The sequence below is a fragment of the Oreochromis aureus genome, linkage group 10 (assembly GCF_013358895.1).
Source record: "Oreochromis aureus strain Israel breed Guangdong linkage group 10, ZZ_aureus, whole genome shotgun sequence".
NCBI lineage: Eukaryota > Metazoa > Chordata > Actinopteri > Cichliformes > Cichlidae > Oreochromis > Oreochromis aureus.
The window spans coordinates 25,750,331-25,768,135 of record NC_052951.1 but is presented as its reverse complement, the minus strand read 5'-3'; the positions used below and the strand labels follow the sequence as shown (position 1 = coordinate 25,768,135).

Sequence of the window (17,805 nt, the reverse complement as noted above, 5' to 3'; positions counted from 1 at the left end):
CCTTTACAAAGTGCCTGCATTTGGATCCTTCCTTACCTTTTCCACACGGCTCTTCTCACTCGCCGTGACAAGAAATGTTTTGATTCAGGTTGAACAATAATGAAGTGGTTGGCATTTGTTTATAGGGCAACTTATAAGTTTTTGTGATACTCTAGTTCTGGTTCTATAGGTGTCTCGTAAGCCCCTTTGGGCTGGGTATAATGTTTTAAGCATCATATAATAATAAAATTTGATCAGTCAGTGAATCTATAAACCTGTCATGTTTCTAATTACCAACGAAAGTATCTTCTTTAGGTTTATTTTTAAAACCAACCTGGTGTTTTTCTGGTGGGCCAAACCAAATAAAATGTGAAAAATGAAGGCAAAGAAAGAATTATATAATAATTATTTAAATGGCAATATTTTGTCGGTAGTTAATAATTTTACTTGCCAAATGTTCACATTTATTCCTGAAAACATGCCTGCAGATGGTCCTATTGATGCAAATGCTTCACAGCTATTAGATTCAATAAATTAAATGAGAACGCATCAGCCGACAGTCTTTTATGTCAGACAGTCACAGTTAAAGAAAAAGCATCAGCCAGAGACTTGGTCTAATCTTTATATACATAATTAGTCACCAGTTACAATACACATATTTATATACTACAGGAACACAGATAATACAGGTACTCAGTGTGTGTTTTACATTTTTTTATTATTATCATTTTTTCTTTACCTAACCTGCATGTTGAAGAAGAGCCAATCATGGGGTTTGTCTTCAAGCCTGGAGGACAAGAAGGAGAGAGGCTCTCACTCTCAGCCCTACTCCCAACTCACCACATATCCACTGGTCTACATTTGAGCAGTGCATAGGTCTCAGAAGTCATGACTCCTTTTCTAACGCACACAGATGGCTTATACAAGTTTAAACGTCCTGCCTCTTTTATCCCAGCTCCTTTTTTTTTTGTTTTTACAGAAGAAAGCTTCACATTCATTCTTCTATCTGATGCCAAAGCTGATCTGAGACATATTAGGACTCCTCTGCAGGTAAAATGAATGGGAAACTGACTTCAGGGACTCGCCCATTATGCCCTTTCAAGTATGGCTTAACACAACTGTATTTTGTTGCATCCTTCAGCAGAAGACAAACCCACAGAGAGCCTTTTAATGCAATGTCATTATTGCTTACAGAGTAAAAGAAAAAGCTTTTGTGTACATAGACACAGTGCAGATTCACAGAGGGCCCTATAGTTGGACGGTGATCATGGGAGAGCAGAGCCGAACCTCTGCTTGCTTTCATCATGAGGGCGGGGACACGTCCGACTCGGAGGAAATTTTTAAGAGCAAGCAGAGCGTGAGCGGGTCGGGGAGTGTAGGGTTTCTCGATCTAAGGTGGAGGATTTACCACAGGGAATGATGGCAAATGCTTTCCTTGCTTATACAGTGACAACTTCTGTGGTTTTTCAGTATGATGGGTAACACTGTATTCACATGAATGCAGCCAACGGGGTTCCTGGTCACTGAGAGCTGTCACGGTTTGAAAAACTGAACAACAGGACACCGAAAACTACAACTGCACTGCAAAGCAGGAGTGGGCACGAGTAAAACTAGCTTCAGAGTGTCAGTGTGCACACAGCAGTTTCCTATAGTAGAGCAGAACTGCCACCAAATATCAAAACCTCTTTAACATCAAAGGAGATCTCGTTCTAATGAAAAACCATCAAACTTAATGTAATACAGTTTTATGTTGGAGCAGATGGTGCAGACTGTGTTTGCTGGATATTTAGTGTTTCTCCGCTTGAACAGATATGGCTTCAGGATCTAAAATAATGCATCTGAAATGTATTCAGGCTGTGAGCGGGTCACTCAAGAGACAGATATGCCACTATAGTCCAATATTTCAACCCTAAACCAAAGTAAAACTGTATTAAACTAAGCATTAGAGAAATGAATGTTAATAAAATGAAACTTTCGAGTCTCTCCTAGGAGTTATTCATTCAGAATATCTGGACCATTGCTTTAATACAAAAATCATTAAGTAGTGAATAATGGTGCGATTGTTCCTTTTTCTATGGTTTTGTACAGTTATGGTTACAGACCATTGCATCACTTCCATGCATTTGTATTTTGACTAACAACTGACCACTGATAGTATTACTGCTATTTTCCCCCAGTTTGTTCAGAAGTTCGTGTTTTCCAGAGGATGAACCCTAACAACTTTGGACCCATGATTTCCCCTCTATCACCACCATCCATCTGTCCATCTTCCACTTATCCAATTCAGGGTCACACAGTGGGACCGGAGCCAATCCCAACCATCATGGTCAGAAGCAGGGTACACCCTGACAGATCGCCGATTAACCTAACATACATGTCTTTGCGACAGGAAGCTGGGTCACAGAGAAAGCCCCAGCCAGCTCATGGGCTTGAGCCCAAGGCTGTCTCATTGTGCTGCACCACTGCTCCACTATGCTCCCCTGCAGTACACAAAATATCATAGAAATGGACGCTGTCTTTTGGTGTTAGTGACATAATTTGAATCAGAGATTTTGGCCGGGATTTATAGGCTACTCGCTTGTGGACGCGCACCCATGCCTTTTTAGCTAACAGCTGGTGGATAGTCCAAGCTCCAGTTGCTAAGGTAACCCTGTAATGTATTTCCAACAGTGTCATATGCCCATCATTTTAACAAGACCCTGTCACCCGATGGCGGGCTCTGCTTCCCTGGAGTTCGAGGCTTTGTGAAAGCTCTAATCTTTGAGCTAAAATGGTTGTGTTTGTAACGCAAACCTACTGATATGACTGGCATTTTTTAAGGCTGATACTAATAAAAAAAATCAAAGCTATTGCAAAAGATTAAGCCAATAATTTAATGTATGTTTTCCCCAGATTACTATTCTCATCTGGGAAATAGAGAGCGGGATGAGGATGAAACAGCAGCGAGGCCACAATCGGACAACACTCATCATCTCCTCACCGCCACCTCAGTGAGATTCAGACCGTCTGACTTTTTCAAGTAGATATCTCAACAGCTGATGGACTAAAACCATTGATTTACAAGACAGAATTATTATATGTACACTCCTCCAGCACCCAATTAACTCACATTACTCATAATATACACACATCCATTCCTAAGTGATTTTTTTATGATGACTTGATTTCCTTGGTTGCCTATCGTCTTCACGCTTCTGGAGAAAAACACTGCAGCGACAGTCCCACAAAAAGAGATCCAGTGGCTGTAGTTTGTTGAGTGTCTCGACGGTACATTCCTCAAAAAACTATTCTCACCCTCACAAAAAAAAACAAAACAAAGAAAAACACCTCATGTTGACCATCTTCACCAAGTCTGTCAGGACATTCTGGGACATGAGGTACATTCTGCTCATGCTCGTCACTATTCAGTCCACAGGATGGTTACAGGAGACAACAGCAACAGGGTTAGTGATGCTGGGTGTTTTGTCAGCCAGTGAAAGTGGATGAACTGTTTACAGAACCAGGTTATCACTAACATTTGGAAAGAGTGGAGGTACAGTGTTACAGGAAGAATGAATATGTCCACACAAAAGCGTAGCAACCAGATTTTTAGCCTTTCCAAACCTCAAAACACAAGAAACAAAGGTAAGTAATCCCATGGCGAGCAGGCCTCTTGGACCAGTGCATGGACTCACAGGCTGGAGGGTTGGAGGAGGGGGCGCAGGTGGCTGCCATCCTTAAAGTGGGCTTCTATATGCTAGCATAGACAATGTAAAAGATGGGAGTAGCTTCCAGGCCTGAAAACTGAAGCCAGCATAGAAGTGCCTTCAACATACATTCTTTTTAATGGCCACCAGGAGGTGACTTCTCTGGCTGCAAAAGGACTTCTGGCCCTAGAGAAGCCTATGGAAAAATATAGCTCAGTAAAGAGTTTCAGGTCATATCAAATAAACCGTCAGGTTCAGCTTGTTAATTGTCAGAAAGGAGAATTATCCAGGGTATACTCACTGGCTAACAAGTTCTGATTGATCAGTTGTCGCATCGAGTTTCAAAACACTGAAAAAGTTCAGCTTCGTAACGTCATCGGGGCTACATCCATCTTTTATATTGTCTGTGCACTAGCTCGTATTGTAACCTCATTAAATAGCTGCAGTCTCACTGGCTATTGTTGTTTCGTTTGGTCACCCTTGATAATCTGGATTTGAAGTTGGACTTTAATAACAAATAAAGCATGGAAAATATGTAAAAAATATATAGGTGCACCACCTTTTTTTATATATCTGCTCAGCTGGATAACTAGCTAACTAGTATTAAAGCAGACTAAGAGAGAGATGGCACTAAATGAATCCAGATTATGTGGGAGAAACAGAAACAATGGTGGCTAATGGAGAACAAAAATCCAATTTTTGTGGCAAAAATCAAGAAACTTTAAAAAAAAAAAAATTTAAATCAGGTTTTACAGGTGATTTTTAATGTCTTAAGATAATTTAGATAATGATTCAAAATAAATATAATAAAATAAAGGCTAAGTCTTTGCTGAGTGGAAAGACATGCATGTTCTAAGACCTTAACCACAGGTCTTAAAACACGGCCACTAAAAACATTAAAATCACCAAACACTGGTTAGTCCTGATCCGAGCCTTCTTTCATGTGGGCTAACATTAAAAGTCCAATATTAACAACTGAATGTCATGTAGGATTTATACTGCTTCCATGTGTTTTCCCCCAAGCTTTAAAGAGGGTTGCATCAAAATACTTTACTTTTAACGTTTTTTGTTGGAGCTAATTAACTTTGCCTTCAGTACAAAAATAATTTTCTTTTGTGAAAAAGTTAGCATTCTCAGTAGCTGGAGAGGATGGTAACCTTCTTGGACGTATAGTTTTAATCTGTCTTTAAACCTTATTTTTTATACAGTTTTTAGCGAGGTATGAGGGGATATTTGAGAACCTTTTACAAGGTTTTTGTTTCAAAATTGAATGACCCCATAAAAATATTAACCACAGCTGTTGTTTGAACTAAAGTTTGTTGGCCAGGAAACAATCAGATTAGTGCACGCTTTTGTATAAAATGTAAATATTTTTCAGATTATAGCCATAGAGTATGGTGAGATACAAAAGGTAATATATTTAATGCAAAGTGAGATTAGATTGGGTTTAAGTGTTATTAGTGTCATTAGAAAGGGATTAATAAGTCCAATATGAAAAAAACTGTCTTTGTAGTATTATCACATAAAGTCAGTCAGAGGATTATTGTTTGATGGCTACATGGTTGTTTGGTATTTATGATTATGAATTATTGTTTATAGGATCTGTACTGAGTGGAGTAAGATATAAAAAATGAACATAAATGGGAGAAATATCTTTTCAGGCAAAGAGATATAAAAGCTGACAGTGAAGATTTCTATGGCCTGATAAGATACCTGAAGTGAGCCTGTTGGACAGCACAGAGGGCCTCTCCATTGCAGAATCTAGATCAGATCCAATTATAAAGGCTCTGTGAAGCCATGGGAGTCAGCCACAGTGGATTTCTCTGACAGTGGCAGCTATTTGTCTATTCATGTGGTGTTGAAAGAATTGGAAAAATTAGCTACCAACTGCAAAACATGCCCTAAAGTTACAACAACTCTGAATGTCTGCAAAAATGTTGCTACGAGACAAATGAAACAAAGTGTTTGGCTCATACTGAGAAATCTTTGATTAGTGGTGCAAATTCACATTTTTCATACACATTTGTGATGAATTAATTTTGGAAATGTTTTTTTTATTTTTAACTGTTTGTTACTGTTTTTTTTATTTGCCATAACTTTGGATAACAAGTCAGGTAAATCAATATTAATTCATTATAGCTATGAATATGTGTGTGCACTTTTTAAAGCACTTAGTAAGAAAATACAACATGTCTTCTTTGTAGCATTCATGTTGTTTTCACATTAAATGCTATAGGCTACATGAACAGCGGAAGTCGGAAGAACAATTTTCCCAAATGGGACCATCTAAGGAGGATGTGAATGCACAATAGTAGCTGCACTATGTTATGTCGATGATATACTGTTATGCAGTGATTCATTATTTACATTTTGATAGCTGTCTCTTAGGCTCCTACGTTTTGGGGACACTGGCTGGGTCACTTTCTTAATGAGAAGTTGAAACCACTCTCACTTCTGTACACTTAGTTAAATAAGAAGCCACTGCAAACCAGATGCCAATTAGCTTAGCTTAGCTTGAAGACTGGAAGCAGGTACCTTACAACAAAATCTGTATGGGGCAGTGTAGCAGCAACGCCTCCTCCTGGTCTCTTACATTTGCTCAACATTTAAAAATGACATAATACTAACATAAAAGTGAAAGCCCAGTCAAAGCAGCATTATAAAACATTATAATGTACCTCACATGTATGACATCACCTCCACATTTTTCTATAACCTTACTTCAACGTTGCAAAACGTCTCCAGCTGGTCTGGTTATTTTGCTACTAGAGAAGTATACAAACTTACCAAGTTATTATGACAAAATGTAACAATGTGGAATTATGTAATATGTTTGTTGGGTAGTAACATAATAGTCTGCCAAAAGGTAACAAAATATTAATGTTACAGTCTAGAAAAACTGGTATCAGACCCCACGTTTTTTAAAAATTTTGGAAAATTTCCTGTTTCTCTGAATTAATAAATAATACAGCTGGAAAATACTGCATGGTCCTCCTATCTTCATAGACATACCGGTGATAGATATTGGTGTTTTATCCACAAGTAAGCATCAGTGAGCTGAGCCAATCAGCTGCTGGTAATAGCTTCATATTTATCAGACAGATGTGAGAGTGGTATCATACTTTCTTTTTGGCAAAATAAAAATGTTAATCTCTTTTGCTGTTAGAGCCTCGTGATATGACTGGGCTGAACGCACAAGCCAGACTTGTTTTTAATGGTGATATGAAACAATGAGTGACCGGGTGTATAAAGGACATGGGCCTCAGTAACTCAGTAATGTGGAAGGTATGGAACGCCTGTGGGAAAAATGCTTTTGTTCACTGGGTTTTCTGTAAAAAACAAAAACAGCCAAAACTATGATGAAATTGTTGTTTTTTTTAAATACCCCCCGCTCTAAAAACCCCATTATCTCAGGAGCATATCACCATCTGGACTACATGGACTACATGAAGAATTTATTCAGGTAAGTGACTGCTAATCTTTTATAATCCGGTGCTAAGTGCTTTTATCTGTAGACAAATGTGGCTGGATAATGGCTGGGTCATTGACTGAATCGGAGGGGGCAGAACAGCGTGTGCTTCCAGTCCGAGAAACCAGGAGCAACAATTGTTCCGGCCTCCGCTTACGAATGTTATTCATCTGCCACCGAGGGATTGTTGAGGAGACAGAGAGGCAGGCTGCGCTATTAGAGCTTAATTTAATGCTGGGTCGCTCGACATTCTCAGTAGCTTTCTCAGAAGAAAAGATGATATGTGACACCTCGCCGTGCATTTATACCTGGGTATGACTGCACAGTGAGATGCAGAATTACAAAAAAAACGTGTGTGGATGATTACACTTAAAGCATGAAGTTCAGTTACAGCTACGGAGATAGATTTGACTCTTCCTGCCCCATCTGTCCACTTTGTGTGAATGTTTATAGAGCAAACCAGCAAAAGTAGTTTGGTGTTGGCTTATACATTTTATATATTGTAACAAGAGAGTAACAAGAAATGACAGTAAAGATGGCTAAAAAGGGATCCGATCCCTGCAGTGCATGATACTTTTGTCCACATACTTTTGACCAAGCCGTGCATTTTTTTTATTTCGTCCTCATTTTTTCCTTCTTCGAGTACCAGATTTAATCTTTTCTGTGTTGCATCTTCTTTCTTTTTAAAATTGTCTCTTCAAAATAGTCTGTAGAGCGACCAAGCACATAAATTAATCTTAAATGTGTTCAGACTGAATATGTTTCTCATCAACAAAACTGCTTCTAAATGTTTCTGGTGTCCAGTTCTTTCTGTTATTTGCCTTTAACTCCTCACTTATACCCTCGTTAATGAAGTACTCGGACCTAAACTTTATGTGAGGTGCCTACGGTAAGCTGTGTCCTTCAGTCTGAACACATCTTATTAACCTGCACTTCCAGCTCTGGCTTCATTTTGACTGGTCAGTGGTCCCAATGGAGAATGCAGTTATGAGCTTTACCTACAGCATTGAGGAGCGGGGCTTGTGTTAATGGGCCAGCTTACAATTGGAAACATTTCAGCTTAGGACAGAGAGCACCACTCCTCTGACAGAGATTCAATAATCACATAACAACTGCAGGAGCTACAACTACCAACTATCAAAGAAAGACATGTTGACGTGTTGTTGAAGGCAAAGGTGGATGGGTGGACTGCGGGGCAGGAAGGAGGGCTGAAGAAATGAAGGAGATGGTTTGGTCTGGGTCACCTCTTCAGATGGTGGCATCATGGGGCAGTTGAGGCACTGCCACTCCAGATTTCCGGTTGGAGTAGCGCTGCATGTGGGGCAGCAGGGGGCCAGATGGTAACAGGCCTAGCAGCTCCCTGGATCTGCTTGGCAACCTCCGCCCCCACCGGCGACTACCATAACCGAGCTTGCGGCTTCGCCTCACTGCCTGGCCTAACAGCATGGCTGTGTGGGGCCACAGTGGGTCCGTGAAGCTAGAGATGCTGGACTCCTGAAAAGGGACACAGGACCTGCGCCTCAGTGCGCGTTCTCGGAAGATGTGAGAGGCGGCGAAGAGGTCGGGGCTAACGCCGAAAGAGCCGCGGGTCAGCGAGATGCGGCCCTCCAGCGCCGGCCCCAGCAGGCTGAGGCTAGTTCTGTCCGTGAACGAGTCAGTTCGGTCTTCATAGCCAAGGTCGGCGGGCGCTGAGCACTGCTGCAGGGGCCAGCCTCCACGGCTCTTCCCCCCATTGTCCGCATTGCTTCCTCCCTCTCCGCCGTCACGCTCTACCCTGACCGCTTCATCTTCCTCCTCCTCCTCTTCTTGCTCCTCCTCTTCCACCTCTGCTACCTCCTCCTCGTCCGCCACCTCTCCCTCCACCACACCCTCCTCCTCCTCCTCGGTGCTGGTGGGTGGCGGCGAGCGCGGGTCCCGCAAGAAGACCACTATGACAGTGATATTATCGCTAGAGCCCGCATCCCGGGCTGAGGCCACCAGCTTGTGAGCTACCATGGTGGTGTCCCCAGTGTTCTCCTGGAGATGATCACTGACCACGCGCACCGCCTCATCTGGATTCACCGTGTCCCAGAAGCCATCGCAGGCCAGAATCAGGTAGTCTTCTGAACCATCCAATGGGAAGATGCCATGGTCTGCATCACCACAGATGTAGGGTTTGTGCTCCGAGTCACCTGTCAACACAGGTAACAGTTTAATCTGTGAGGATCTGCTCAGACTAAGGTAAAAACATTCAGGAACAGGAAAAAGAATCTAGTAGGAAATTATCTAAAATAATAACATTAAAGATGTGTTTTAGCATCTCAGAGAGGCTCATCTCCTTATGAAGTCTGAATACAGGGACAGCCAAATGGTCTGAATACACCAGGGTGAGTAGTGTTGAGATTTATTTAGCTACTCAAATCTTCTCATCTCCACAGTCACTCAAATTTCTTTCAGACTTGGTTCAGACTAGGTGTTTTTTTGGGGACCTGAGTAAGTGCAGCACCTCTCTTTCTGCTTTTTTTGGGAGGGGGTTAAAGTTGTTCTCTATTAGAGTGACTGCTGCCTTACTATTACATTTAACACCCTACCTTAAATCTAACTCTGTTTTAGGGTTAAATTGTAACTTTAACCCTAAAAGAAATCTTTATCTCTCATGTTAGTTCTTGAAGGGATGTGAAAAAAATAAGAGTGAACCGAAACATCAGGTTTAGGGGTAACTTTTCCTTTCCCTCACTCTGCAGCTCTAAAACTAAGTCTGGTTCTCAAAAAGATAGCTGGATCAATTTCTCTGTAAAGAAGCTACTTTTGGCTGCTCCCTTATTCACAAAGGGTCACCACAAAAGGTAGCTCTGCATATTTGATTGGTAGATTTTTTTACTTCCTGACACGAACCCTCAAAGGGATTTGTGTCTGTATTCCTCAGACTGAACCGGGGAGTCTTTCCTTGCCAGGTAAACGTGTAAGCTGCTAAACATGGATACGCTTTTACGGATGTGTTTTAATGTCATTTTATTCATTTTTGTCTTTCCTGTAGCAAATGACCCCTGTCGTTGTTTTTGGATGAGTGGTTTTCAAGAAGGGTACCACCCACAACCTGCCCACAATCTGCCCACAATCGCACATATTTCTCTTTTCAAAAGAGAAACTTTATGATTAACTCAATGTGACACATTAAGGGGTCATCTATGAAGCTACAAAAATGTATGAGAAATGTGCAGCAAAGAGAACGTTCATGAAAAGTTTACCTATCGCTCTGGATACAGACAGGCTGCCATTGACCCTCCACGTGCCGAACCAGATCACACAACCTCCGAGAGCCTCGATCCTCTGCTTCTCATCCTGCAGACAGAAAATGATTGCAATCATCTTGTGCTGCCGTTCTGCAGCAGAAAGCTCAGTACTAAAGTACAATGCTTTGCCCGCCTCTGCTGTGCACTTAAAATCTGACATGCTGGTGCTGTTTTTAGATTAATGATGCGGGAAACAGGCTGGGACGTAGCAAGGAAGGAGGATGGTGTCCTGTGTTACTATTGTTGTTGCAGAATTAAACAAAGAAACATGGTGAGCAATAACGGAGTGGAAATTTTGCGACGAATTACAACAATGAACAGGAAGTGGAAAGCTCATGAAGCGCAAGTTTTCCTATATACAGATTTTTAAATGAGTTCAGTTGTTTGACTACGACGTGCACCTTTCAGGTACTCAGCAGGCATGTGGTATAATACTGCTCTCACGTTTGGTTTTGAAATATAAAACTTTGGCAGAAATCACCCTAAAATATCACTAAATAACACATTATATCTCATTTGTTCTCATTTTTTTTAAAAAGAAAAAAAGAAGTGTAAATTAACAATGTGTTGTTTTATCTGAGTTTATTGGTGCCAGAATATTTTTTTGGCTGTAACTATTAATCTACGAAAGTTCTCACCGCCTGCCAACTGCTCAGAGAAAATAAATATTTTGCCACATAACGCCGTAAAATGGAAACTCGACGTTTTTACACTTCAGTACTTGTGCCGATTAAACCAACACAACACAGTAACTGCATCTTTACATAATTCAAGTGCAGATATGATTAATCTGAAATCCATCAAAGTCAAAATGCACCAACGTATAAAACAACTCTTTATTAAAGATGATAAATTATTGTTATTTGTCTTATCCTGGACACTGTATATTTAAGCAAGTTTACATCTGATTGACTGCCCCTCACAAACAGAAGGTCAGAACAGCAGGTAGGCGTGGCTGCTAACAGAGTTTCTACAATCCACAGAGAAACTCATAAATGACTCATCATGTCTGAGGTATGAGGAGAGCGAGTGATCTCACCTCTCTGTCTGGTTTATGTGGTTTCATCAGCTCCACCACCTGCCCTCTCCTGACCAGAATGACCTGGGAGTCTCCAAGCCAGGCCACGTACAACGTCCGGCCCCGCAGGAACGTCACCACGCCTGTTGTGCCACAACGTAGGTTCTGCCAGACAGACACATGTCACAGTGTTCAGGTAACAACTCAAGAGCAGCTGCGTCACCACAAATACTTAGAAACGAGTAGAAAAACATGTTGAGAACACTGAGCTATTTAGAAAGATACCTCTGTCTCATTCTTATTAAAATTGGACTAGTTGTTGGAATTATACTCATAGCATAAATTTAATAAAAAAAGAGTGGTATTACCCATGAGTAAACTTAACAGTACTTTATAGTTTAGGAATACTGTGCAGTAAATACTACTAAATGGTTTCGTCCTTGGATTATGTGGTTACCTCTCGCGAGGCCTTCTTCACGAAGCGTTCGTCGGTGAGTTTGAAGGCTCTGCAGAGCGCCTCGCTGGGGTCCTGGCTGAAGGATTCCTGCCGGACTAAGTTCACGTGAAGGTGATTGGCTGCATAAATGGCAGCATCCACACCTCCGTGACCGTCAAACACAGCAAAGAAAGCCTGCTCTTCCTGATCCTGGCAGACGGGAAAAAACGTGATTTTGTAGGCTGGACTGCATGGCGTGAAACTCCCATATCACAAAAACAAATTTACACAGGTATCTATTTGGCATTATACTTTTGATATAGTCCCTAAATACAGTAAACTCAAATGACTTCATAAGCTAATCGGTCAAATGATGTAACGTAATATTGAGACTGCAAATCACAATTTGGATATTACAATTACAAATTACTATATGCAATATTTGCTAAGGTAATATATATAATATAAGGAATTATAGGTATTTAAATGCCACATATGCGTTCTTTTAGCATGTTGGTGGGTAGTTGCTTGGCACCATGATGATGAAATAAGATCCTTCAGGGGCCTAAGATGTACCTGGCTGCTCAACGTCTGATCATGTAGGAGGAGTTTAGAGGCAACCAAACAAAGAGAGAGGGAGAGACTGGGTGTTTAATATGATTTGTGCCAAATCGACTGCATTCTTTCTTATTGCCAGCAGGGGGCGACTCCTCTGATTTCAGATTTCCTCTGATTTCAGAAAACATTTTACTATGGAGTTTATGGTCCTAATGTAAGTTTTCGAGCCCTATTTCATCAATAAATAATTAAATAAAAATAAAATTGTTTGTTACAATCTAATTCAGAATAAAAATAATAAATATGGTATGCTTAGGACATATGGAAGGCTGCTTAAGTCCAAACTGTGAACTGCATTATCTTGCAAATATTTTCCAGACAGGAGTAATTTTATTAATGTATTTATTTTATTATTTATTTTAATTTACCTATTAATTTTACTTTGGGGTAGTTGTTGACTTCATCCTAATGTTGAACGACTGCTGCTTGCTAACTTGGTTAGCTTAAAGAGAGGATGTTGCATTTTAGTCGTGGTATGCTTGAATTAAGAAACCAGTACTATCTAGTACTTGATCATCAGAGTAATCAATATTACAGACAAGAAGAGCTTTACTAGTAGTCAAGGTAAACTGCAGATATTTGTTATTAGTTAATTTACATCCACCTTCATATATATATATATATATATATATATATATATATATATATATATATATATATATATATATATATATATATATATATATATATATATATATATATATATATATATATATATATATATATATATATATATATATATATATATATATATATATATATATATTTACACTTTTAACAATGGTGGATGTTCACAGCTTTCTAATAGTGGGATTAGCATATGTACATGTGCTGCTTTAAATGTTCCATTTCAGACAGTTTGAGTAGGTGGATCCTTCACATTTCTTTTGTTTTGGACGGATATAAACATATAGGCTCAGAAAAAGAACATTTTCTGATATCTTTACATTCTGACATCATTTTAGACTCCTACACCTTGTCCAAGTTTGAGCATTCCTATTGATAGAAAGCCACTATAAATGGAGCCATTGTTTCCATAAAATTGTTCCAACTCCCTGATGGAGGCTTATATGCCAAAACGTGTCAGTTTTTTGTTTTTTTAAGGACCAGTGCTAAGAAAAAAAAAGAGATTAGTTGTTATTTGAAAGACAGATGTCAGTTAAATCAGATTATCTTTATATGGTCATTTCAGGCACAGAACTCTTGCTACAAGGAAAGAAGCCCCACCCACATGCTCTTCAAATTTTCTTTTTGTTGGGAAGGGCAACCAATCATAAAAAAACCTAGCTTGAAATGCTTGTTGTTGCTAACAGAGTACAAAAATAGAAACAAGGGGCCAGAAATGAGCATTAAAGCCCCCTTTAATTTCAGCTACCTTTAGTTTAGATGTTGTATCTGAAAGTCCTGAGGCCTAATGTTAGAGAAAGGTGGTCTGATATTAAAACAGACAATGGCAACCATCAACATCAAAAGAGCTCCTCTTACCAAACAAAAGGAAAAAAAGAGCCGCACACAGAGGTGACGGCGGGGGCTGACGGTGGACAGATAGGATAAAAATAATATACATAGTATATGTGTTAATGTTTGATCTAATATTGTAATGTTAGTGTTGTTTCTGGATAAACAAAAGTACCGTTGGTCCAGGTTCAACATTGTAGTGATGTCATTGTTTTGCGATGTGGAAAGACTGTCACACCACACACAAAACCGTAACCCTGATCTCGTAACCCTAACCTATAGCCCCTTAATCCTAAACCTAACCTAACCTTTTCCTGAGTAGACATCAGCAAGTTTTTTTGCAAGTCGCAAAGCTATGACATCACAACAATGTGATTGGTCAGTTCCAATGTTGATCCCAGACAATTGTTATTGTGTTGATCCAGGATAGTGTATTAATCAGGTTATGATTGACCGTAATTCTAACCCATGGCTCATGAGCTGCAGATTGCTGACCTCTGGCCTAGCGTAACATATTTAATACATGAGTTTTTGTGAGTTTTTGACACTTCTAACTAACCCCTACCTGAATATTGAAGAGTGTGTTGAAGTCAGGGATGATGACGTGCTTGTCCTCCATCTTGCGCCTCATGTTCTTGATGGCGTGGATGGACGTCTCATAATATGGCTGTGGACGGCGGCGGAAGGGGAGCTCCTTCAGCCAGAGGCAGCACGTCTCAAACAGTCTATTAAACACCAGGCGGGCCAGCTTCACAGACTCCATCTCTGACACACGCAAACACACACACAAACACACACACACACACACACACACACACACACACACACACACACACACACACACACACACACACACGATGAGCCAGGCTGTTCTATTTTGGCTTCATTGTTTCCACTGTTGGTTTGGAGCTCAGTTTATAGAGCTTGCACTTTTGAAAGTATACTCTATCAGAGATGTATCTTTTGAACATCAAACAGTGCGTCTCTAGGTGCCTCTGAAAGCTGTCTGAGAGGCGATCGCTCAGTCTGCAGTAACAATAGCTTCTAATAGTGATGCAGAGTACTGTTTGAAAATCCAATTTTCTTACCATAGCGAAAGTAAAACAATATTTCGGTTACCCTGAAATGGCACATCTGTAAATCAGTGATCATTTTTGTGACCATTTAAATTTATATGATAGTTATTTATTTCATTTAAGGAAAGGTTTAATGTAGGCTTGCAATAACTGTTTGAGGTACAAAGTACATTTATTTTTTATGTCAATTAGCTGTTCCTCAATGAAATGTCAGGAAAACACAGAAAATCTTCAGTGTAGTTTCCCAGAGTCCAAGGCAACATTTTTAGATGTCTAATCATCTAAAACTCCAGACATTCAGTTCACATTTACATATAAACTGCAAAAATTCATGTTTGAGAAATTAGAAAACACCTGGTGTTTTTGCTGTTCAAAAAATAATGAAGGGAGCATTTATCATCACAATATAACACAACTTCAGGGTTATCAATCTGTCCAGTTAGGAAGAAGAAACCATTCTGAATCCATGTCAGCTACTTTGGTGGAAATCAAAGTGAGTACAGGTGCATTTGAGAAGAAACAACAAGACAAGCCCTAAACAGGGGATGGTTTTGCAGATGGTGCTTCAGGGCATCGCTCTCTCCTTCTCCTTCCTGACTGATTTTTCTAGTTTTGCTTTTTGCTGGTGTCTTTGTCACTGCTAGCAACAGGGGACAGGACCTGCAGCACAGTCTGGTTGCCCAGGTAGACCAGCTTCTCCAGGATTTTAGACAGCATCTGTCTAATGAGCTCAGTGTAGACCTGCCAGCTCTGTTTCCTGGTGAAAGCCAGTAGAAGTGCATTTTTCTCATCTATGAGCACAGGCCCCACTCTAGGACGTTGGGACCTCATGCACGTGAATATCCTGGCCAAGGTCATGATTTACAGGACTTTGGCAGTTTTCCTCCTGTTCTTCCACACATAAAGGAGGAGATCCCAGCCCTTGTGAGCCCTTGTCTTGCTCTCCTACAGCCCATCTCCTTATATCTCCTCCACGCTCTTCACACAGGAAACCGTCTTTTGATCGTGGAGAAGCAGAACTCCCTGTGCAACAGATACCATCTCGTGGTAACAGCAGTGATCAGGACACTAGCAAAAAGCAAAACTGTAGAAAAAAAAAGAGCCACGGAGGAGAAGGAGAGAGCAATGATCTGTGGCCACCACCTGCAAAAACACTCCCTTTCTGGAGCTTGTGTTGTTGTTGCCTTTCAGTGCACCTGCCGTCAATTTCATTTGCATCAAAGCTAAAATGGACTCGCAGTGGTTTCTCCTTCCCGGCTGGACAGATTAATATCCCAGACGTTTGTGTGTTATACTATGATGATCAAGTGCTGCCTCAATTTATTTGAGCAGTGCATTAAGTGATTACATAAATGAGCATAAATGCATTTTCTGGTAACTGATCAGGATACACCATTGCAGGGGTGTGACGTCTGTGTCTGTCACCATATCAATTTATTTTAATTTACTGACTCGGTCTTCAACAAAATGTCAGTAGTTAAGTTCAGTTCTCAATATTTGATAGGGGGGAATTTAATAGCTGAAAATAAATTTGTGCCAACATTGTTATCTTGCTACTTCTTTGTTCCACTTTGCCTATATTTTCCTCTGACAGGTTTTTCTCATACTGGCCAGATGGAGACGAGAAAAGAAAGTTAATGAGTCAGGTTTTGAACCTTCAGAAGAAACATCACAGACATCCGATCATTTCAACATCAGCAGATGGTGATTCATAATCATCATCCGACTGTAGTAATAATCTGCAGTTTGTGCAAAACCTAAAGCGAATGTAAAATCTGAATTTACTGAATTTTGTTCCAAAGTCTAAAAATCTAACAAAAACAAATTATGCCCTAAATCTGCAGTAATTTAATTACATGTAAATTTTCGATGTAATTTTGTTACATATCTACAATGTAAAATGTTACTTTTTAACATTTTAATGTTTTCAAATGAAATTTACTTGGTTGGTCTACATTCAGTTTACATCAAGAGCATCGCACCTTTTTATTGCTTCATGTTTAATGGGGGTGAAGGATTTCTTCTTTTTTTTAGATCTGATACTTGATGAGACTTAAAGTTCAGCAAAAAGAAAAAAATGCAGGGGCTCATATTATTGCACAGGTTCAATAATACAATATCTATAAGAAACAAGATTTAATCCAAGTCCTTATATCGACTCTCCAAACACTTTGGCTGACGCTGACAGTCCCAATGTTTTGGTTGCACCGTGGCCTTTTTTTATCCTTACTGCAGTTTTCTGGACAAGGTTTGATATTTTTCCTGATAGCAGAAGACAAATTGTCAGTAACATTTACCAAAAACTGTTTTGCGAGAGAACAGTAGCAGAGCAGACGCATTAGTTTGCATTGCTTGTATTGCCTTTTTATTCCAAACAAGACGTTTTTTAGGACAATTTCTTTTCTTCTTACCCCCACAACAATTAAAGAAACATGGGTGAAATTAAAGTACTCCTTTATCCCTGGGTAATCCCTGCACATCTTCCTCTCAGAGAGATTTTACAGGGTGAATTAAACTAAAAGGTTCTTGTCTAAATTTTTCTGCTGTGTCAAAAAAAAATCCAACAATGACATTTGAAAACTCCTCATCCCCCGGAGGAAATTACACCCTTGTGAACAGAGGCACTCCAGGGGCCTGTTTTACTTTGTCAGAAAGGCAAAGTCATTGGCAGATTTCACTCAGGTACACAAGTTAGTGGAACAGAGGCGAGCCTGTAAGCGGAATCAGCGCTCGCTGTAATAACCAAGTCTGTGCGAGTATGTGAGCGTGACCTACTAATGCTAGCTGCAGGTA

The 17,805-nt window shown here is 40.0% G+C and overlaps 1 protein-coding gene across 3 annotated transcripts in view; it reads right to left on the bottom strand.

Moving 5' to 3' along the window:
- Positions 1-586: 586 nt before the first annotated feature.
- ppm1e (protein phosphatase, Mg2+/Mn2+ dependent, 1E) overlaps positions 587-17,805 on the bottom strand; it is a 62,710-nt gene continuing 45,491 nt past the window's right edge. For all 3 annotated transcript variants that reach the window (XM_039618614.1, XM_039618615.1, XM_039618613.1), the window contains exons 4-8: positions 14,502-14,701; positions 11,882-12,070; positions 11,446-11,589; positions 10,362-10,455; positions 587-9,305 (exon numbers count right to left, since the gene is read on the bottom strand). In XM_039618614.1, coding sequence (XP_039474548.1) covers positions 8,383-9,305; positions 10,362-10,455; positions 11,446-11,589; positions 11,882-12,070; positions 14,502-14,701 — 1,550 coding nt within the window. In that variant the 3' untranslated portion in view covers positions 587-8,382. The remainder of the gene's footprint in view (positions 9,306-10,361; positions 10,456-11,445; positions 11,590-11,881; positions 12,071-14,501; positions 14,702-17,805) is intronic.